This window comes from Prionailurus bengalensis, chromosome D3 (genome assembly GCF_016509475.1).
Source record: "Prionailurus bengalensis isolate Pbe53 chromosome D3, Fcat_Pben_1.1_paternal_pri, whole genome shotgun sequence".
NCBI lineage: Eukaryota > Metazoa > Chordata > Mammalia > Carnivora > Felidae > Prionailurus > Prionailurus bengalensis.
In genome coordinates, this window is record NC_057356.1 from 78625105 (window position 1) to 78648768 (window position 23664).

At 38.8% G+C, this 23664-nt stretch overlaps 1 protein-coding gene across 1 annotated transcript in view; it reads left to right on the forward strand.

The window, feature by feature from the left end:
- LOC122470020 (glutamate decarboxylase 1-like) overlaps window positions 1–23664 on the forward strand; it is a 32240-nt gene that overhangs the window by 3417 nt on the left and 5159 nt on the right. Inside the window, 11 exon segments of the mRNA XM_043557183.1 lie at window positions 120–362; window positions 4154–4244; window positions 7568–7680; window positions 8001–8088; window positions 8090–8114; window positions 9661–9755; window positions 11289–11343; window positions 12267–12383; window positions 13836–13900; window positions 14004–14082; window positions 18359–18508. Coding sequence (XP_043413118.1) covers window positions 120–362; window positions 4154–4244; window positions 7568–7680; window positions 8001–8088; window positions 8090–8114; window positions 9661–9755; window positions 11289–11343; window positions 12267–12383; window positions 13836–13900; window positions 14004–14082; window positions 18359–18508 — 1121 coding nt within the window.

Here is a 23664-nt window from a genome sequence, read left to right on the forward strand (position 1 = left end):
GTTACTTCACATGGCCTTTTAATATCTTTAATGTCCAATGATCAAAACTCTACGCCCCTGGTGATTTTCCTTGGCATTCTAGTTACTGACCTGGCTTTTCGTCTCTTTTTTTGCTCTAGATTTGTTGCCATCCAAGGATGGTAAAGATTTAACTAAATGTTTTCTGCTGCAAGCGGTAAATATTCTTCTCCATTACATCAAAAAAATGTTTGATGTTAAGAGTAAAATACTAGACTTTCATCATCCTCACCAACTTCTTGAAGGTTTGGATGGGCTTAACCTAGAGCTGTCTGACCACCCTGAATCTTTGGAGCAGTTACTTGTTGACTGCACGGATACCTTAACATATGGTGTTAAAACAGGTAATTTTCAAATCAATGCACTTGAACTGGAGACTGAATGAATGGCCTTGAGTTTTTGTGTGTGTTGGAAAACGGTCCCATTTTACTCATTTTTACTTAAAACATTCGTCTAGTTTGTTTTCAAATTGGTGTTATCACATATAAACTGTCTAGTAGTTAACAAAGAAAAGTAAATACAGTGGTTTGGGCTTGAAGCATTATATTCCAATGGCAATTAAACATACAATTTTAAATTACTTGTTTTAATTTGCCCATATTCATTATTAATGCTCAATTGACTATCCTTCTACATCAATAAAATATATAGCAATAAAATTATCTATCTATCTATCTAATCCTATATGTTAGATATATATGTAGATATATATATATATATATATATATATATATATATATATCTATATATATATCTGCATCCTATATGTTAGAAATTATGTTTTCTGATTAATTTATTGTAACTTTATTCTTAACCACTTAAAGCAATGATATGTCCCAGGGCTAACAATGTTTGACTAGGCTCTATGGACCCCTTTCTCTAAAATCTTAAATGTATACTAAATAACGTATTTGAAACAACATAATCTTTGGAAAGAGGCACACACAAAGAAGCGTCCAAATACAACCTGTATCCCTGGGTTTATTACTCATTTCTTATTATGTGATCTTTGAAAATACTTCATGTGTTAATAATTGAAAGTTATTTGTGTATGCTGACTTGCCTTGTATTTGATAGACATTAAACAGACACTTAAAATAATGTATTTTTGACATCACAGAAACTTTAAGCATCACACATATTTTATCTTCAGACCAAACTGATCAAGCATGCCAAGAAACAAAAATAATTTCTATTTGAGAATGCTCATTTCTGCATTAATTTTAATAACAAAAATAAAAAGGTGCCTCATTTTCACGTTTATCTTGTATAACCTGGATTTTCTTTGACAGAACACTATGCAATATTGCTATTTAAAGTCCTGGGAGGGGCACCTTGGTGTCAGTTAAGTTTCTGGCTCTTGATCTTGGCTCAGGTCATGATCTCATGGTTGTTAGATCAAGCCCTGCATCTGGTTCTGTGCTGGGCATGGAACCTGCATAAGATTCTCTCTCTCTCTCTTCCTCGCCCCTCCCTGACTCGTGCGCATACATGTGCTCTCTCTCTCTCAAAAAAATTAATTAACAATTTTAAAAACTATGCAAAAAAAAATCCTAAGAAAGTCATGGATGATTTCTCACAGAATTTTAGTTTTTACAAAAAGACATACCACATGGGGAGCCTTGGTGGCTCAGTCAGTTAAGCGGTTGACTTTGGCTCAGGCCATGATCTTGTGGTTTACAAGTTCAAGCCCCGCAGGGGCTCTGAGCTGTCAGCACAGAGCCTGGAGCCTGCTTCGGATTCTGTGTCTCCTTCTCTCTCTGCCCTCCCCTGCTTGCGCTCTGTCTCTCTCTTTCTCTCTCTCTCAAAGTTAAATAAAAACATTTTACAAAATGTAAAAACAGTAAAAAGACATAACACAAAATAATATGCTCAATATGATTTCAATTATACTTAATTGTATTTTAAACTGTGTGCAACTGGACATATATACATGCACATGTATAAAACTACCTGTTCATAATAAATACATTCTTAAATTATATCTTCCAAGTGTTATAAATATTGTAAGTGTTTGGATAGCTAAGTAGGTATTTTCTCTGCATATATGCATAAAAATTACTGTCCTGTATGTAATGTTTTCTGTTCTATGCATTTCTGTAACGTGTAGTATTTTTACAACTGGAAAAATATTATTAAATAAGACAAAAAGAAAGCTTCCTAGGATCGTGAAATAAAAGGCGTGTGTCAAGACTGAGTTCAACTGTGTAAATGTGAAGTTGAAATAATTTTTAGGGGGCGCCTGGGTGGCGCAGTCGGTTAAGCGTCCGACTTCAGCCAGGTCACGATCTCGCGGTCCGTGAGTTTAAGCCCCGTGTCAGGCTCTGGGCAGATGGCCCAGAGCCTGGAGCCTGTTTCCGATTCTGTGTCTCCCTCTCTCTCTGCCCTTCCCCCGTTCATGCTCTGTCTCTCTCTGTCCCAAAAATAAATAAACGTTGAAAAAAAAATTTAAAAAAAAAAAGAAAGAAATAATTTTTAGTTAGAAATAAACATAGCAAAAGGAAGTTCTGAAAAATAGCAGGGCAATTGAAGCACCGTGACAGCTTTAAATCAAGTTCTTCATCCTTCCCTTACCCAGCAAGGCAAAGGCAGAGGAATCTCCAGGGACCCATTCTCCTCGTGTTTGCATTTCCCAGTATCAAGCACAGAGGGAAAAGCAAAGATACTAAAAAAGGGAAAAGTCAATAGTAAAAAGAAACATTTCGTAACACAGCCCCAACTTCCAAACCTTCCATTCCTTCCAATTTAATGAACATTTATTAAGCCCCTACTTTTAAAATTAACTACGCAGGCATAGGGGCTCCGCAAGTAGGGGTAAGTGACTAGAGGGGAAGGAGACTCACAAAGAGTTGTGATGCTGGTCATTGTTAAGACACGTTGTCAAAGAAGTGCGAAGAACCATCTATTTTGGAGCTCAGGAGGAGATTAATTTGTTTTAATGTGTATTTATTTTGCGGGACAGAAAAAGAGAAAGAGTGAGTCGGGGGAGGTCAGGGAGAGAGGGAGAGAGAGAATCCCAAGCACACTCCACACTGTCAGCACAGAGTCCAACGTGGGGCTCAATCCCACAAACCGTGAGATCATGACCTGAGTCGAAATCTAGAGTCCCATGAGTAACTGACTGAGCCACCCAGGTTCCCCAGGAAGAGATTAAGTTAAACTGAGTTGAATATAGAATGTTCAATTTGGTATCTAATGTTTGATGTTCTTTTTTTTAATATAAGTTTATTTGTTTTCGAGAGAGACAGAGACAGCACGAGTGGGGGGTTGTGCAGACAGAGAGGGAGAAAGAGAGAACCCCAAGCAGGCTCCCCCCTGTCAGCACAGAGCCCAACGTGAGGCTCGAACTCACGAAACTGTGAGACCATGACCTGAGCTGAAAACAAGAGTCAGGTGCTTGCTTAACCGACTCAGCCACCCAGGAGCCCCTTGATGTTCTTTATTAATACAAATCTTCAAAAATTCTTTGTAAAAAGCACCTGATATTTTGTCCAAAAACACTGAAGCAGCTCTTGAGAAAAAAATTATTTAATCTTTCGAGTGGTGCCTTCCCCACTCACTGGGGTAGTTTTTTGCATCCCGCCCTTGGTCTTTCTACTTCAGACACAGGATGGGTTCCTCACCTTCAAGCTTACCAGCTCGTTCTCAATTCAATGACTTGACTTCTCCCAAGCTGCTCTTCATACCCGTATTGGGTCTCATTCACTCTTTGGAAGCAAACTTTTGATCTGACCTGAAAGATCACGTCCTCCAAGAAGCCTTCCCTAGAGATTAGCTCGCCTGCTCTCCTGATTGTCTTAGGCTCCCTGGGAATGGTCTTAAAACATCCTGATCTTTTCTTCTGTGCTGTCTACAATTGCAGTTAAACACATTTGTGTCATTTATTTGATGAATACCTTTTTCTTCCACTAGTCAGTAAGATCCACACGGTAGTGCCTTGTTTACTACTGTGTCCCCAAAGCTGAGCACTGTCCCTGCATGTGATAGTTCTCAGCAATATTTATTGAATGGAAGAATTAGTTTATGTGTGCTCTATCGATGAATACCTGTTAACTGAGAAACTGCCCTGAAATTGAACCACTCTTTAGCCCTATGTTTTTATTTTGGCTCATTTGTAATTTTGTCTTTTTTCTAGGACATCCTCGCTTTTTTAACCAGCTGTCCAGTGGGCTAGATGTGGTCGGACTTGCCGGGGCATGGTTGACAGCCACTGCCAATACCAACACGTGAGTATTCTCCGGGGCCTAAGGAATGTGAGAGCCAGAGACGTACGTAAGGAAGAGTGAAGATCGAGGTTGTACATTTTGCTGGATACGATGCTTGCCGTAACAAATACAAGTAGTTGGTACCCTGAGGGAAACGCAAAGAAGCCGCTGTCTATTCCCCAGGTAACGTGTTTGAGATTTGCTCAGTCCTCTGGACAGCCTCTAGAAACTCTCAGGATCTGAGTTCCCCGGTAAGTAGTACAGGTCAGTTGGTCAGCCTGGGTTACTAGTGTGCAGACCATGAGTGAGTTCAGTTCTGGGGTTGGAATCATTGACACGCTACCCCAAACAGCCCATAGCACATGTAGCCAGATACACACCCAAGTATTTGGGAAGTTGCCTGAATATAAATTAGAACCCGAATCTGATCAAAGCCTGAAGAAAGTAAACTTTTAAAGGAAATCTAAATCCAGCTCCAACATGATTTGTTAAAAATTCGATTTTTGGGGGATGTGGGTGGCTCAGTTGGTTAGGCGTCTGGCTTCGGTTCAGGTCATGGCCTCACAGTCCATGGGTTCGAGCCCCACATCTGGCTCTGCGCTGACAGCTCAGAGCCTGGAGTCTGCATTGCATTCTGTGTCTCCCTCTTTCTCTGCCCCTCCCCGACTGGCACTGTCTCTCTTTCTCTCAAAAATAAGCGTTAAAAAAAAATTGGACCTTTGCCACAACAAAACTATTGTCCATACAAAAATTAGATCTACTGCTAATGTGTTCTGAAGGAAAGTTAATTTTAGGGGAATATTTTTCAAGGTTAAAAGGATAGGGAAATGATTGGGTATGAAATTGAAAGGAATAGTCTGTGTCAAATGTTAATATAATTTAACTAGCAATCAAAAGGGAGAGCTGGTAGGAATTTAAACTTTAAAACCAAGAACTAAATGTTTATGAGGAGAGACTGCTTCGGTATGTGGAACAACTAAGGCTTGCTTTAACTGTTTAGTTATCATTTGGGTTTTAATGGTGCATAGTTCATGGTAGTAGTCAGCATTTTGTAGATATGAAATGCAAACATAAATGGCTTACACAAATGACTGCTATTTTTAATTTTCATTGCTTGATTATGGTCCTTAAAACATGCATAGGGTAATATGCTACTTAAAAAAAATTTATTGCTTGGGGCGCCTGGGTGGCTCAGTTGGTTAAGCTTCTGACTCCTGATTTTGACTCAGGTCATGATTTCACGATTTGTGAGTTCGAGCCCCACATCAGGCTCTGTGCTGACAGCACTGAGCCTGCTTGGGATTCTCTCTCTCTCTCTCTCTCTGCTCCTCCCCCACTCGTATGTGTGCACACTCTCTCTCAGAATAAATGAACTTTAAAAAGAGCAACTTTATCTTTTGAGAGAATGTTTCTTTGTTATGCAGATTATTACATAAACTCAATTTATACATTTGCCTCCATTGTTTAGAATCCCATTGTTGCGAGACTTAGTCATTCTCTAAGTGAAGAAAATAGAGATTCTTGATGGAAGCAGAAAAAGAGTAGAAAGAACACCTGAGAGGTGGAAGGAGAGAGGTTAATAATAAGGGGAGAGAAAGGATTTCAGACAGCCTTCTTTACCTTCAGGGTGTCTTCATTTTTAATGAATGAAGATCTCTTGCCCTAATCGGGGAGAGCATAAAGCCTGTGAGGTGGAAACAAGGAGAACCCGATTCCAGTCATAATTCTACCACCTACAATGCTGGGAGGTTTAGTGCATCTCTGTTGTCTGAAAATAATAATGCCCTACTCCGTTGAGCTGACGTAGGATCAGAAAGGCAATGTGCGTGTGTGTTGAAATGGGCATAGCAAATGCTGGCAGAAATGAAGCCTTGTTGAAATACCAGTGTGTGAGATTTGCTTCTTGTTTCTCTTAGAACTAGAATCTTAATTCCCATAGGCAATGGGTTTCCTTACTGGGTCTCTGTGCACAGCCCCTGGGCAAGAGCTTGTGTGTTACTACTTTTTTTTAGGCCGGGCCATCTGAGAAGAGGGGTTGAGGGAAGATGAAGGGAGTCAGCATGGGACTGAAGAGCAACGTGAGGGAAATTATAGACCTGGCTACCCCTTAAGTATCAGCAGAAGCGAATGCTTCATCTCCTGGGTGGGGGGGGGGGGGGTAGTGCCCTTATAAATGACTGCTTCAAAGGGCAGTCCATCTGTAGGGAACAGAGGAAAGAAAAGATTGTCAACCAGCTCTCTTATGGCCAAAGGACTGCACTGTGGGATGTTAACTTCCCCATGGTTGGGCATTCTTGGGACTCCCAGAAGATTCCATGACTTGTCATGCATGCCTGGATGCAAAAAGAGACCCCGGGGCTGGAAGTCAGTGCCTGCCTTGCAGGTGGGAGGCGATTCTCTGTTGGGCTGTGGGTGTATCTGAGTGAAAGTGGTCACAGCAATGGCTGGGCCTGAATATTCTCCAAAGGCTTTAGAGACAGAGCAAGCTGAGACCATCTGAAATGGCACATAAATGGAGTCTGAGACTGGTAGCTCTCTATAAGAACACCTACAAGGGTCTTTAAAAGGTGTTTGAGGACAAAGAAAAGAATTCCTTGAAAATAACCGAAGCTACTCTTTGATTTCAGAACCAACATAAGTACCTCATTGCTTACTGTATATGCTATGTATAGAGAAAAACTTACAGCTTTCTTTTTGATCTTAGCTGCTGCTTTTTGTGGAAGGGACTCTAACATCAGTGTGACTCAGAGGAGAGTCCCCATCGCCATGCTCTCTGACTTCTTGTTCATGGGGCCATATTGTTCTTGCCTTGAACTGTCTACTTGCTTCGAGCTGTTACTGAAAACAGAATAGTTTTTAGCCGCCCCCCCCCCTTTTTTTGGTGTGCTTGCCCAAAGTACAATTCTTAGGTAGAAAATCTTTTCCCAGAAAAGATTTGCCCAGAAAATCTTTTTGAGAAAAGGCTTTTTTCTATCTATTTCATGTTCTGCAAAACACTGTAGCTCTACATCTCTTTTTAACTTGCCATAGATATCTATCTATCTATCTATCTATAAGTGGGCATTTTCTGGCTCTAACAGTAATGTGTATATTCAAAATTCCTTTTAGTGGGAGAGAAATTCCCAGCTACTGCACAATACAATGGAATCCATGATCCTTTCTTTGTAGCACCAAGATACTCTTAATCTGGAAGGGGCGATTCGAAGCATACCAATTGTAACTATTTCTTGTACAGTCTGCTATAGAATACAAAAAATTGTACATAACCTTATCTAGCACATGACTTTATTTATCCTTTTCCATTTTATACAATTCACAGTCGAATTTCTATATATGTAATATAGGTTGACATATGAAATAGCTCCGGTATTTACTATCATGGAGACGATTCTTCTTAAGAAAATGTATGGAATTATCGGCTGGGGAGAAACAGAAGCAGATGGAATATTTGCACCTGGTAAGAAAAAGCAAGACATCATTTTTCTGAGCTAAGTGAAACATATATTCAGAGACGCTCAAAGTATATTTGAACTAATGCTATTATTTTTAAGAGATTCGTAAGTCATTGCGTTAGCTACAGTTGCCAGCAAAATTTCCACAAATCTAAAAGTTATGAATTGTGTGATATTTCTCTCAACACTTTCAAGGAAAGATATTTTTGAAATCACGTCAGTGATTTGGCAACACTTTAGTTTCAGAAAGCACTCAAGTTGTCATGATTTTAGTGACCATTTCTGATTTTTGAAATTGGGTTAACAATCACTATTTCTCGTCTAGGAGGAAGTATCTCTAACCTCTATGGTATATTAGTAGCTTGTTATAAGCAATTTCCAGAGATAAAAAGACAAGGCATGACCACACTTCCATGTTGTGTTATTTGTTTCTGAACAAGTAAGTATCAAGTCTAGATTCTTCCATCTTTTAAGACTCTTCTGAGGTAAACTGTAAAGTTGTTGAAAGATGGAGAATATTAGCTTCGCTCTAACATTATAGAGATTCAGTAATCTCTGTATCTGTGTCTGCCTGTTGATATTGGAAAGACTAAAAAACAACTTTCTGTCAACATAGGCTCTAGCCTATAGCAGTACAGATAATTCAAGATTAAAATTTAATTTCAAAATATGAGAAACTAACAAAAATGTGATTATAAATATAAAGCATTCTGCTATCTTTACCAAAAAAAAATCAAACTATGAAAATTTTAAAGACTTGATTTAGTGATTCCCTTTATCATTGAATGAAGAGAACAAGAATGTGATTGATATCTTATTTTTCCAGTGAGGGTCAAAGGAATTAGTAAAAAAGAAAGGCTCATTTTTGGAGACCAGGACCTCAGCCAAATGTTTCAGATATTGACAATGTATCCACTGATGTCTCCTTTGGTTTTAATGTTCCAATCTTGTGCTCCTTTAAAAACAAATTGATTCATCCCTTTAATAAATCTGGTTGCTTTTTTCTTTTCTGCCTAGCAACAGTTGTGAGATTAAAATGTAATAGTAGTCCCACTTTGAGAATTCTACCTAAAAGTACCTGGAAACACAGGGTTTTCTTTGAAATGTTTCTGTGTTTGCAATATGCTTCTATGACCAAATTCAAACTGGCATTGTATATATGCATATTATCAAGTTGGAGACCACTGATGCATATTTAATGATATTACTATAAAACTTAATGTAACTTAAGATGCTTGTTTGCAAATGTCTTTTTCATCATTTGACATATAATTTTTATATATAATGAGTAAATATGCCGAAACTCCATAATGTAGATTAAAAAAAAATCATTTCCTATTTAATTGGTGCATTCTCTGTTGAAATGAAGCTGAGTTAGGGTTTTACATTTGCGCATTTTTTCCTTTCATATATCTAGTCTTTTCTTGGCAGCTAAAAACAACCAGGTCCAAGTTTGTATCTGAGCTGCTGATACCTTACATCAGGCAGAATGATACAGGGAAATAGCAGTTACCTAGAAGGCAAGAAATTATAAAGTTGGTGTCAAAGTCAAAATCAAGAGTTGCAGGCATCAGAAGAATCAAGGCATTTCTCCAAGCCTCACGCCTTAAAAAAAAGGTCTGTAATGCAACAGTTACAGCTATCTGGAACACATAAGGTTTTTATTACTGGAGAATATTAACACTAGATCTATATCGGACATGATTTTTTATGTATATGGAGAACTAGCATATTCAAACTCCCACTGCATGTAAAGTGTGTTCTGTCCTCGTGCCTTCTCAAAGAAGCGTCACAACCTTCCTCACCTGAAAAACTGTCACGACCAGGGTCTGGAAATACGCCTTGAGACCTGTACGTGTGTATATACGTGTATATATGCACAAACTCATTCAAAGCTATGTGTATAAGCCCCAAAATGCTCTAGTGTAAATGATCATTTAATGCAGAGAAGTTAATGCCTTTCCTGGTTTCCATTTTTGCCCAAGGGTCATTATTCAGTAAAAAAAGCTGAAGCTATTCTTGGTATTGGAACTGACAACGTAGCTGAAGTAAAATGTGATGAAAGATATGTTTCTAACACGTTCTCAAAAATTTTTTATTGTCATTATGCTTCACAGAGTAAAGAATAATCTATAGGTTTCCTATTCCAATTTTTAGCAAGAATACTCCCCCAGGTTAGTTTTAATAAATTTTAACTGCAGCAATTTTGAAAGAAGCACCAAAGTCATCCTATCCTACTCTTAAAATGTCTTTACTAAATATAGTCTATACAAGTGGGACTGTCACATATCTTCCCTGTTTTAAGTATATTGAATTATGTGTACTATAAACATAAAAATATAATAATGTTTGTAGATAAAAATTCAACTGCCTTAGCAATCTGGAAAGCAAAAATACATTTACATTTTCTTTGAATACCACCTTAAAACATAAATAATATTACAAATATTGCATATATTCTGGAAGATCATTGTTATGCATGTCAAACTTATTCATACATCAATTCTATGTTGTGTACTGTAACTTGCTTTAATTTTTTTTTTTTTTTTTTGGTTTGGGAATGTCTTAGAAATCTTAAAAAAAAATTTTTTAATGTCTATATATTTTTGAGAGAGAGAGAGAGAGAGAGCAAGCGAGCGAGCACAAGCGGGGAGGGACACAGAGAGAAGGAGACACAGACTCCAAAGCAGGCTTCAGGCTCTCAGGTGTCAGCACAGAGCCCGATGCAGGGCTCGAGCTCACAAACCGTGAGACCATGACCTGAACTGAAGTCAGGCACTTAAATAACTGAGCCACCCAGGTGCCCCTGTCTTAGAAATCTTATCCCTTTCCTTATTCTCTTTTCAATAACTTTGGAGTTTTCCATTTTACGTATGTAACATAATTTTATAAATCTTATTTTTAAAGAAATTTAAGGGTTTCCCTCTAGATTTTAATATGTAAGAACAATGATTAAATTGATATGATTATATAAATATATTTGAGAGTCTGTGTTTGAATATCTCACATGAATTCCTAGAAACTAAATTATTGGTTCAAAGAACATCTGCATTTACAATTTCATAAAATTTTTCGTTTGCTTTTCAAACATTTTAGAGTCAATTGATACTCTTATCTGCATATTATCAATGTGAATATTATCAATACCTTTATAATTGAAAATTCTGATAGACAAAAATGTTTTGTTGTTTGAAACAATGGCTATTTTTTTAAAAAAATTTAATGTTTATTTATTTTTTGAGAGAGACAGAGACAGAGTGCAAGCAGGGGAGGGGCAAAGAGAGGGGGGGACAGAGGATACAAATCAGGCCCTGTGCTAACAGCAGAGAGCCTGATGTGGGGCTTGAACCCACAAGCATGAGATCATGACATGAGCTGAAGTCGGATGCCCAACCAACTGAGTCACCCAGGTGCCCCCGCCAAGCATTCTTTAATTCAACGTGATACTTAACATTGGTTTTTTGGGACTGAACATTTACCGAATATCTGTTTACTCACATATAAATACCTCACTAAAAACTAATTATTTTAGCCTTGCATATCATTTATTCTTCTTGTTGGTAGAATGGGTTTATTTGCTCATAATAAATCAACATATATTTGTATTTTTAAGGGGAAAGATGATTCCAGCTGAGTTAGAGAAAAATATATTACAAGCTAAGAAAAAGGTAGGTTCTGTCTACAGCTCCATACTTAACGTGCAAATAGATTTTTATTTTCTTTACCTATTTTCATTAGCAGAAAACAACTGGTAAGATAATTGCTGAAAGAAGTAAATAATCCCTAAGTGAAGGAAATTAAAAAAAATTTTTTTTAAATGTTTATTTATTTTTGAGAGAGAGAGACAGAGCATGAGTGGTGGAGGGGCAGAGAGAGATTGGGAGACACAGAATCCAAAGCAGGTGCCAGGCTCTGAGCTGTCAGCACTGGGCTCGACCGAACCATGAGATCATGAGCTGAGCCAGGGTCAGACGTTTGACTGACTGAGCCACCCAGGTGCCCAGGAAATTCTTTTTTTTTTAATGTTTATTTATTTTGAGAGCGAGAACATGAGCAGAGGAGGAGGCAGAGAGAGAGGGTGGGAGAGAATGCAAAGCAGGCTCTGTGCTGTCAGCACAGAGCCCAATGAGGAGCTCAATCCCACAAACAAAGGGACCATGACCTGAGTCAAAATCAAGAGTCAGAGGCTTAACCGACTGAGCCACTCGGACACCCTAGGGAATTCTTTATAAAATTAAAGTGAAACAAGTAACGTGGCAATATTTCTCTAATAGTTTTCTGTCAAATATCAAATGAAAAGTTATCAGGACTAAGTAAAGGAATTGGGTCATGTCTATTTTTGTGGTATTATTTCGTGAAAACAAATTTGGAGAGAAATAATAGTAAATGACACTCAGAGGCAGTGATCTGAGTTCATCTCACGGTTTCACTACTTTCCCCAGTACTGGAAGTACCTCGGGGTGTTTGAAATGATTAGATACTTAGTGTTTCGGTCCAAGTCATCCCGTTTCCTGATGCCCCCAGTGGTGATGTAATGGTAGGATTTCTGTGGACCTCCTGAGACCAAGGATTCAGCCTCTGTCATCACCAGGGCCACATTTCCTTTTGTGTCACCGCCTCCGCTGGCAGCGCAGTGTTCAGGGCCTTGGACCCTCTCCACGACATCGCGGATATTTGTGAGGCACACAGACTCTGGATGCACGTGGATGTAAGTCCCTTCCTTCCGTCTGGCCCATAATTTCCCCTTGAGAAAATGTATCCCACGAACAATCCTTAAAATTGTTTAATTAGCATTGCAGGTAAGATGAAAACTTCTCTGGAAACTAATTTTTATAATGATTTAAATAGACTTAATACCTAAGTATGGAAAGACCACAAATGTATCAAGTGTTTGAAAAGAGTCCAGACCTCTATCAATATTCAACCTACGATTTAAAACATCGTTTTGAAGAAATAGTTAAACCTGATTAAAAATTTGTTTTTAACATTTATTTATGATTGACAGACAGAAAGACACAGAGTGTGAGCAGGGGAGGGGTAGAGAGAGGGAGAGACACAGAATCTGAGGTCGGCTCTAGGCTCTGAGCTGTCAGCACAGAGCCCGACATGGGGCTCGAACTCACGAACTGTGAGATCATGACCTGAGACGAAGTCAGTTGCTCAACCGAGTGAGCCACCCAGGCACCCCTAAAGCTGTTCTTTAAATCAAAAGAAGGTTTAGCCCATTACTCTACATAAACATTTTTAAATTAATACCTACTAAGGAAATCACAATTTTTTAAAAGTGTACTTATTTATTTATTTTTGAGAGAACAAGTGGGGGAGGGGCAGAGAGAGAGAGAGGGAGACAGAGAATCCCAAGCAGGCTCCCCACTGTCAGCAAAGAACCTGACACAGGGCTCCAACTCATCAACTGTGAGATCATGACCTGAGCAAAAATCAAGAATTGGATTCTTTTTTTTTTTTAATTTTTAAAAAATTTTTTTTTCAACGTTTATTTATTTTTGGGACAGAGAGAAACAGAGCATGAACGGGGGAGGGGCAGAGAGAGAGGGAGACACAGAATCGGAAACAGGGTCCAGGCTCTGAGCCATCAGCCCAGAGCCTGACGCGGGGCTCGAACTCCCGGACCGCGAGATCGTGACCTGGCTGAAGTCGGACGCTTAACCGACTGCGCCACCCAGGCGCCCCAAGAATTGGATTCTTAAACAACTGACCCACCTAGGCATCCTAAGGAAATCACAATTTTTGATGCTATTAACTTCGTTCAATGATTTGGGGCAAACCTTTCTTTGGCTTTGATAAGAGATGGACAAATTTAAAGTGACACGGTATGGTAGATTTGTTCATTTTTCTGTGGTCTTGCCAAATTTGATGCCAACTTTTCTTTATCTGTCTCTGGAAATTATACAGAAGGTGTTGGAACTCATTAGAAACCTAAAACTTTACTATGTCACGAATAGACAATGATAATTCATAAGAGGAAATTTTAAAGTGCATTGTTCTTATAAGTAACATAATGATAGCCAAGTTTATAATTATCTAACATAGCAATTAGAGCTTCATCAACCTTTGAAATAAATTTAACATGGGAAAAAGCCACTGATGCTATTTAAAAAGAAATAATTCATATAAGAACACATATCCTTTGTATCTGTAGGCAGCTTGGGGGGGTGGATTGCTGTTGTCCAGAAACCACTCCCATAAACTCAGTGGCATTGAAAGGTGAGACCCGCGCCATTTTTGGTGAAAATCAAAATAACATTTGCAGGATTCTGTTCTCTTTCATTAGACTCGAAGCACTAATTGGAGCTGTTTTATCACCTAGGGCCAACTCTGCGACCTGGAATCCACAGAAACTCATGGGCGTTCCCCTTCAGTGCTCTGCTATCCTGATCCGGGAAAAAGTAAATGCTTTCTATTTTTAAGTAGAGCTATCATGGATATCTTGGTAATGACTAGCTTCGCTGTGAATGTTTAAAACCAAAATAATTATGGCCTCACCGAATTAACACAGTGCAGCACAATTTGCCCTACTAAAGAAAACGGATCCTTCCCCCTTAATCTTTAAGTAGCAGCCACCGGGTAATGGAGGTGCCACAAAACCAAAGAGTTGTGAACACAGGTGGTAACCCAGTGTGTGGATAAGATCTGGGCGGACACAATGGACAGCGATGAGGTCTATAGAAGCCTTGATCATTCATGCCCCACTTATTAAAAATGCCATGAACAAACAAAATATCTCTTAGGGATCAAATTTGGCCCACGGGCCCATTTGGCATCTCGGATTATAGGGCCAGAAATATGGCTCATTTTAAATGTAGAGAACGATGAGTAACTGCAATATATTTTCAGCATAGAAAGCACAAATTTATGGGTTGCATGACATGATTTTCTGCTTATATGTTTTTGCATTTTATCTCCATCAATAGTAAATGCAAGGCTACACAAAGAGATAAGCCCATGATCTCCTCCAAGGAGAGATACAATTATAAAATTCAACCTGGGAATCCTTGTCTCCCTCCATGTAGTTGTCAGAAATGCAAATGCATTTTATGTAGTTTCATTTATAACTTTGTTTTCTTTCTCCCTGACTCACAAGCAATTCAAAGAGTTTGGATTAAAAAACAAAAAAAGTGTCTGTGTTCCTATTACAAACCGCCTTCACTAGCACGCCTCACTTTTTATTTTTTTAATTTATTTTTATTTGTTTTTCAAAAGTATTTAAATTCCAGTGAGTTAACATACAGTGTAATATTAGTTTCAATTAGTGTGCAATATAGTGATTCAACACTTCATACAACAGCCGGTGCTTATCACAAATGTGGCCCATCACCTATTTAACCCGTCCCTCCCATCACCTATTTAACCCGTCCCTCCCCCCCACTTCCTCTCTGGTAACCATCAGTTTTTCTCTATAGTTAAGTCTGTTTCTTGGTTTGCCTCTCTCTCAAGCATAAAAAAGGATGAAATCTTGCCATTTGCAACGACAGAGACGGAACTAGAGAGTACTATGCTAAGCAAAGAAGTCGGTCAGAGAAAGACAAATTTCACTCATATGTGGAATTCAAGAAACTCACTCACCCTTGAGTACTCAGCGCCCACTTTATCTCTTTGGAGAGAATCTTTACTGTCTCCTAGCCTAGAAGGTTCTCAGCAACGCAGACTGGAACTTTTAGCTCTGCTTTAGATTCTGTACAGCTGGCCACATGGCGGCAATATTCCTTCAATATCCCATCAATAAAATGGCAGCTCACCCATGTTTCACTCCTGAGTGTCCAGTACCCGGAAATTCTAGTTTGCCTTGCATATGTCTTCTTTAAGAAGTGTCTGAGTTTGCTCCCCTTCCTACCGCTAACAGGTACGTTTTTAACGTTCAGATTTCTGATACCTTTATGTTTAGGACTCAAATACCAATATTTTTCACTCTTCCCCGATTTCTCCACCCATAGTGAGTATGTTGAAATAATCCATTTTATTCTATTATTACATGTTGTGTGTTCCTCAGAGAAGTTAAGTTGTTGTTTTCTTGTTTTATACTTCTTTTTTGTCTTTTCCTGAAGATAGATAGATGGTCGCTAGAGGTAGAGCAGAACCCCCAAACTACTCAGCTTTTACTGTTTTTAAGGTTATTGCTGGAAAATAAGCCTATTTTAGTGTAGCTTTAAATTAAGAGGGACATTTGATTTTTATCTTTTAAACCGTTTGAGTGTCTCAGGTTGTACGTAACGCCATTTTGACTCATGCTTTAGTGAGCAGTGTAAACCAAGTATATTCAGTATTAATGAATACATTTTCTGATGCTGAAAAGACACCTACAGACACTATAAGTATATATATTTTGCTGTGATTGTACATGAAATACAATTAAAACTAATTTCCAATATCTTTTACTTCATTGTTGAAGGGGAAGGCAATGCCATTTGTTTTGAAATGAAGTGCTAATCATGTCAGTCTCTTTCATTCATAAGGACATTTTCACGGTGCAAAATCGAAACCCATTCAGTGGCTTCTCATTGCTTTTTGGATGGGATTAAAATCCCTGACATGATCCCCAGGGCATGGGTGGTACATACCCTTCTCTGCTCTCCCATTCACCTTCTGCTTTCCTCTGCTTTTTGCCCTTGAGATCCTTTGACTTGCCCTTACTTCCAAGAAGGAGTCATGCAGCCATGTAGCTTCTCACATATGACCTTGATGAGTTTTTCCTTCTATCAGGGTCTGGCTCTGCTTATGTCTCCCACACCCTCCCCCAACATCTTTCTTGTTTAGCTCTTACTGAACTCAAAAATGACTTTTACCCAGAAGACTTCACTTCCTAGACCTTCAGACTAAGTGAAATCCTTGATCCTTAGAATATTAGAATATTCTCTTATAACACCCTGAAACTCCTCCATTGCATTTATCCTGGGTACAACTTCACATTCACATATGCCCCATTGTGTTTAGTACCTAACTCTGCCCTTACCCCACCCAACCTCCTGCAACCCAGATTGTAAAGTCAGCGGGTCACACCCACTGACCCGGCAGCGCGTGTCAGATTGTAGGCAAATATGACTAACTATAGCTTAATCGTCACATCAGAATAGATAAAACTTAAATATTGATTATACGGTTTTAAAGTTTTTTTAATATTTTTTCCCATATTGTTCATATAAATCTATAAAGTATTTTTTTTTAACTTTTTTTTTTTTTTTGAGAAAAAGAGACAGAGCATGAACGGGGGAGGGGCAGAGAGAGAGGGAGACACAGAATCGGAAGCAGGCTCCAGGTTCTGAGCCATCAGCCCAGAGCCTGATGCGGGGCTCGAACTCATGGACCACGAGATCATGACCTGAGCTGAAGTCGGACGCTCAACCGACTGAGCCACCCAGGCACCCCTAAATCTATAAAGTATTTTAAATAGTTTCCAACTCTTGCCAAACATAACATTGAAAGGGGAGTTTGAAGTAGACTAGAGAGAAAATATTTATATGTGTAAATAGGATATAAGATATAAAAACACAATGTACTCTTTTTTAAGGTATCACTTCTATTCCTTTTCCCCCAAATACTTCAATTTTTACCATCACATTGTGCTCCTTTCCCTAGATCCACAAGCCTATTCTAAGGAAAGAAAAACAAAAAACAAAAAAAGTGTGAGATTTCTCCTTTGAAGTTGGGTTTCCACCAACTTCCAGAGAAATTGTCCTTTTGTCAGATCCCAGATTCATCACTATTTGGATATATGACCTTAAAAATTGCTTAATATGTTAAAGTATCAGTTTCCTCGATCTATAAAATTGATACAACAATAGGACCCATGCTATGAGTTTTCTGTGAGGCTCAAATGATGTGATATTTGTGAAGTGCCCAGTATGTAACAAACACATAATAAATCTATTGTTATTTGCTTCTTGCACAAAAGTTACGCTTGATGTACCTTTAAACGGTCCCCTGTCAGTGCACAGATTTAGCCTCGCTGGTGCTGTTACAACACACACCCTTTGAGAAAAGCCTCTCTTTGCTGGGTGACGGGAAACATTTCTTTGCTCTAGTGATTACTTCTTAACCATCCGAAGCAAATGTTTCTCCATCCTTCAACACTGAAGAGGAACATTTTCAACATCTTTTATGTGAGAAGCACAAAATTAAGTGAGTGGATTACTTTATTCTCTACCTACCGGGACTAACAGGGCAGTGTGCTGACTGGCACCTATCGGCTGATTCATGGGATAGTTTCGTTCAAGTGAACGAGGCCCTCAATTCTCATTAAGACTTAATAATAGGAAATAATCTCAAAAGAGCAAAACATCGAGGCCTTTGAAAAAAGTTCAAGAAAAATGGATAAATTTTGTGTTAATCCAATTATACCACTTGTTGTTCCAGATAAACCCAAAGAACAACAGGATATACCAAAATCCTAGAACAGTAATGTATTTTTTTTATATAAAATAAACAAAATCCTATTTAAAAGTGCACACACTGAGTAATGTATAGAATTGTTGGGTCACTGTCTTCTACACCTGAAACCAATAGAACACTGTATGTTAAGACAGTCAAGACACAAAAACTTTATACAATTTAAAAAATAAAATTAAAAAAAACGAAGGTAACACAGAGTGCATGTAATTGAAATAAATAATGGTGGTTTCTTACTGAGAGGTATATAACCTACATGTAGACATATTATTCCTTTTTTAGGGTCTTCTGGAAGCATGCAACGAGATGCACACTGCTTATCTTTTCCAGCCAGATAAACTCTACAATGTTGACTTTGACACTGGGGATAAAACTATTCAGTGTGGCCAACATGTTGATGTCTTTAAGCTATGGTTGATGTGGAAAGCAAAGGTAGGAGTTTGTCATACCTTGTATTAGGTCTTGTTCATTTGGATGAAGAGTATAGACTATTCCTTTTTTTTTTAGAGTTCTATTTGGGTGTCTTTTCCAAAGTTTTATATTTTTCCACACATCTCTCAAGAAAAGCGCTATATTTCTAACTGCAGATGACAAGCTTGGCTTCTCAGGTATAAATCCTAATGGGGGTGGAAACAAATTTGGTATGTTCCATCATTATTATACGCTCTACCAAACCGTGGGAATCAAAATCTATCAGGAATATAAACTTGTCCACAACTTAAAAAAAAAAACACAAACTTTTTTTCCCCCTCTACTAATTGGAAGTGTTAATAGTCAAGTAAACTTGAAGTCAATATAGAGTCTTAGAGGTGAACCCTTATTTATCACACAGACGTACAATCTACCTTATAGTCAAGGTCAGCAGATAGTCTCTCCAAAGATGATAACAACAGCAGGACGTGTTCTGTGCCTTTCTCCTGCCCTTTGTTTATAAGCTTTAATTTAAATAATTGGCATGCTTTTAGAAGCTATTTCTATCATTCCAGTCCCAGTGTCCCATAGAAAGATGGACACTGGGTTCTGTGTAGGTGAAAGCTTTGATGTGAACTACCATCATCTATAATATCTTACCAACCCCTTCGACTTAATTTGAAGGTTTTGTTTTGGTTTTGGTTTTGGTTTTTGGTCAGAAATATACTACCACAAAACCAGAGACACCACTTTTTGTACAAGTCACCCGGCAACGCCCTGACGTCTAGTTAACACTCTGACTCAAGATTACCAGTAACTCGGGGAGACACTCGGTCATTAGTTCGTCTTGGGAGTTTCACCGATAATTTTTATTATTCAAAGATATGCATTCTGTAAGTTCTTTTCCTGAAGATTTTTAAATAGCCAATTTGGAAATTTTGTTAAACTTGTTTTAAAAAATATTCCGAGGTCAAATTTTAACAAACACAAAGCTCCAAATTTTGTGTTGATCTCCCAGGCACCGATAATCCAAATATCCCTCAATCTGATTCGGTAAAGATTTTATTTATATAAATATTTTCCTGAACTTCCTGAACTCTGTAAGAGGTTGCCAGTTCTGCCATAGCTTAGCTGTCAGTCACAGCATATACGGTGGCTTAGCTTAAATGGGCATATACACATAGATATTTGCTATCAGGTCTATTCTTGAACTCACAAATGCTCAATATGTATCACAACTTTAAAAAAATGATATATTTAAGGGATTATGCAAAGGATCATATAGTTCATCTATTCCTTTATAAAGTAAAGAAGTGGCATTCAAACTTTTTAACACAATCCATGCTAAGAAATACATTTTATGTTGTGGCCGAATAACATGTTCACAAACACATAATTAAAACAAGTTTCGGAAAAACACCTTCTCGTATATGAAATCCTCTAACGTTTTCTATTCCACTCTATCTCGTTGAAAGAAAAGCTGGTGTGATCCACTTAACTGGTTCTATTACCCACAAATGGCCTAAGACATGCAGTTCAAAAGGCACAGATAAGCTCGTTTGGCCTGGATTGAGCCAGACCATCGGAGAATTGTGTACTTGAACCATCTCCTTTGGCCCTCTATAAAATAGACGTGCCCAATGAATTTTTAATAACTGTGTTTATTTACTTCATCCTTCCTGTAAACACAAGGTTTCCCGGTCAGAGGAAGATCAACTGTTTACTTAGAGAATATCTCAGTGTCAGGTTCCCACACCCTGTTTCCACCTCAGGACAACATGGTGAGGCCATGGCACATCACCCTACATGTGCAAAGGAGATTTATTTCCCAGGAGAGGGATCCTGCAATCAGGCAACTGGAATCATACATGTGAGCTGGCATACCCACTCTGAGAGAGAGGAAGGGAGGGAGAGAGAGAAAGGAAAGGAAAGAGAGTTTATGTCTACTCCTGAATGGTTATGGAATCTTCTTTTGGTGTTGAAAAGAGTCTATGCCATTCAGCCCCAGAATGAAAGCATTTGACTCCTGGAGAGATAAGAAAGCTTTTATTACCCTTTCAATGGGAGCAGATGATTCCATAAAATTCAGTATACACTGGAATGGAAATGCTTTTCCAATAGGAAAACATGTCTCACACTGGAAATCAAGTTCAGGAAATATCCATGGCAGGTTTGAAAGGGACGAGTTGACTTGCAAGTCTGAAAAATTCTATTTTGTCCTCCTTTGCTCTAATTACACAATGGATACTTCATTGATGGTAGAAAGAGGAACCATAGTTAATGAAATTCATATTTTGTATAAGTAAAATTAATTACATAAAACTGTGATAATTTATAAAAATAAGAAGAAAATCATATAATAATATAAGATTCTACAGACGTTGACTATATGTGCAAAAGCAAATATAATGTGAAAGCTTCTTTTTACATGGATTTTCCACACGGGTTGGACTGGTTTTGTATTCATAAAATCAATGTGTTTTGGCCAGGAGAATGCTATCAGGAGATTAATTGTCCAAAAGCCCCATCTGCTTCTCTTAAATTCACAATTACATCTGCCCTGGGGCTGTTTTCCAAAGTTTTCTCCCAGTCAGTGACTGAGCATGTCAGGGATTCTAAGGCATTCAATCCATTCCTGAGAAGCACAAGACTCTTCCGACAGCTGACTTAGTGCAAGGCCTCCCGGTGGCCTTTCTGAATTTTCCTACTGTCTTCCACACAGATATTTTCCCTAGTCAAATCCTGGCACCTTTAATCTCTTCATGATGTCTGCATTTTGGAGAACATGGGCTAACAGAATCCAATCAAACTTAAACTAGAAGTGCCATTGTCTTTTATTATTATTATTATTATTATTTTAATGTTTATTCACTTTTTGAGAGACAGAGACATAGTGTGAGCAGGGCAGGGGCAGAGAGAGAGAGGGAGACACAGAATCCCAAGCAGGCTCCAGGCTCTGTGCTGACAGCAGAGAGCCCAACGTGGGGCTTGAACTCACAAACCGTGAGACCATGGCCTGAGCTAAAGTCAGATACTTAACCAACTGAGCCACCCAGGCGCCCCTGCCATTGTCTCTAATATTCAATCTTTGCAGATTTTTTTTTTTACAGAACTTAAAGATGCATTTGCAATATGGACACATACCATGATATTTTTTAATGCCCATTCAATATGCATGATTGCCACCAAAAGTTCTAAATGGAAAATTTTTGGAGATTAGTAAACACTACGGGAACCACTTCAGTGATCCTGGGCCCATTTCTTCAGAATCAAAAGTAGGAGGGGCACCTGGGTGACTCAGTCAGTTGAGCATCTGACTTCGGCTCGGGTCATGATCTCATGGCTCATGGGTTCGCGCCCTGCATCAGGCTCAGAGCCTGGAGTCTGCTTCCGATTCTGTGTGTGTGTCTCTCTCTGCCCCTCCCCTGCTCATGCTCTCTCTCTCTCTCCAAAATAATAAGCAAACATAAAAAACAATTTTAGGGGCGCCTGGGTGGCTCAGTGGCTTAAGCGTCCGACTTTGGCTCAGGTCATGATCTCACGGTTTGTGAGTTCCAGCCCCGCATCGGGCTCTGTGCTGACAGCTGGAGCCTGGAGCTTGCTTCGGATTCTGTCTCCCTCTCTCTCTGCCCCTCCTCTGCTTGTGCTCTGTCTCTATCTCTCTCAAAAATAAACATTAAAAATTTTTTAATTTTTTTGAAAAGTAGGAACATTCTTCATCAATAATTTCTATTAACTTTTCTGCAAGCTTTTCTTCTCTCCTTTTGAACTGTTTATAGCTTCCCCCTGAACCAAATTGCCCTCCGCGAAAAATCTCTTGCATAATGTCAGATGATGAAGTGGTTATCACAAGAAATTAGCCCAATGATACTTAATCATTCCTATTCTTACACGTTTCAAATGCTAACAATGTCTTTTCCAAATGAATGTTTGCTTAAAATTGTGAGAGTTGTTGGTTCTAACTACATATTCATATAATTAAATTTTGTACATATATGTGTATATATAAATATACATATTATACATATATACATATTACACACAATATACATACATATTTCCTGCAGAGAAAGGCACTGAAGGCATCGAAAAGGACAAGGAGTGAAAGAAACAAATTCTGCGGGAAGCAGAATTTTGGTTTCAACATAAAGTGTGGCCTCTTGGGGCTCTTAGCACCCCCTCTTACTCAGTTGTGTTTACCTTGCACTTGCATCGAGAGTCCCAGAGCTCCCACATACCATAGGACCAGCGGGGTTCTGTGCTCATGGAACATTGCAAATGCTGTGTGTGAAGGGGATGGCAGCCACGGAAGTTCCATGTGTCTCCTTAGCTCACATGCACGACCCATTGTCTCCTAGGGACCCTTGACTTACTTTACTTACAAATACAAGTCCAAGGTAAAATGTTAAAGAATTTCAGGACAGCAATAGCGGAGAATGAAATTAAGCACCAAACCCTTCTGGAGTGTAGGGCCTGGGTAACTGCACAGGTTGTAGGCCCATGAAGCCAGCTCTGATTCCAACGGCTTATGTGTTGAGAATCCGCTAGAATAACTGTGAATGCATACACTCAACTTGGGCAGTAGGTGTAAGGACCAAAGCAAAGAGATGAGTGAGTGAGGAAGCAATTTGAATAATGTGGGAGAGAATGACCGGGCCAGCAGAGCGGCAGTGGGTAGGTTAAGGTTTATTCGATTCTAATTACATTTTGAAGGTAAACATAATGAAATTTGCCAAAACATTAGATGTGGGGTATGAGAAAAAGGGGATGATCAAAGATATGAGAGCTTTAATGTTTTGGGTCTTAGTAACTGGGAGATCAAATTGACATATTATCGAGACTGGGAAGACTTTGGGAGAAACAAATTTGCGTAGAAAGATCACGAGTTGACATGTCATTTTGAGATGTTCATTAGTCATCTCAGTGGAGATTTGAATAAGCAGTTGAATATATATGTCTGAGGTTCAGAGATAAGGTCTCAGATGAAAACAAGTGGGAGAGTCACCCCCTGTATAGTGCTTAGTGCCACGAGACAAGCGGAAGTAACCACAGGCAAGCAGGTGGATGGAGACACAGACTGAGCAAGGTTTCTGTGCCTCGATTGCTCACTATATAGGGTTCTTCTAAGAAGTTTTTTGAGTTTGTTTATTCTGAGAGAGAGAAAGAGAGAGAGAGAG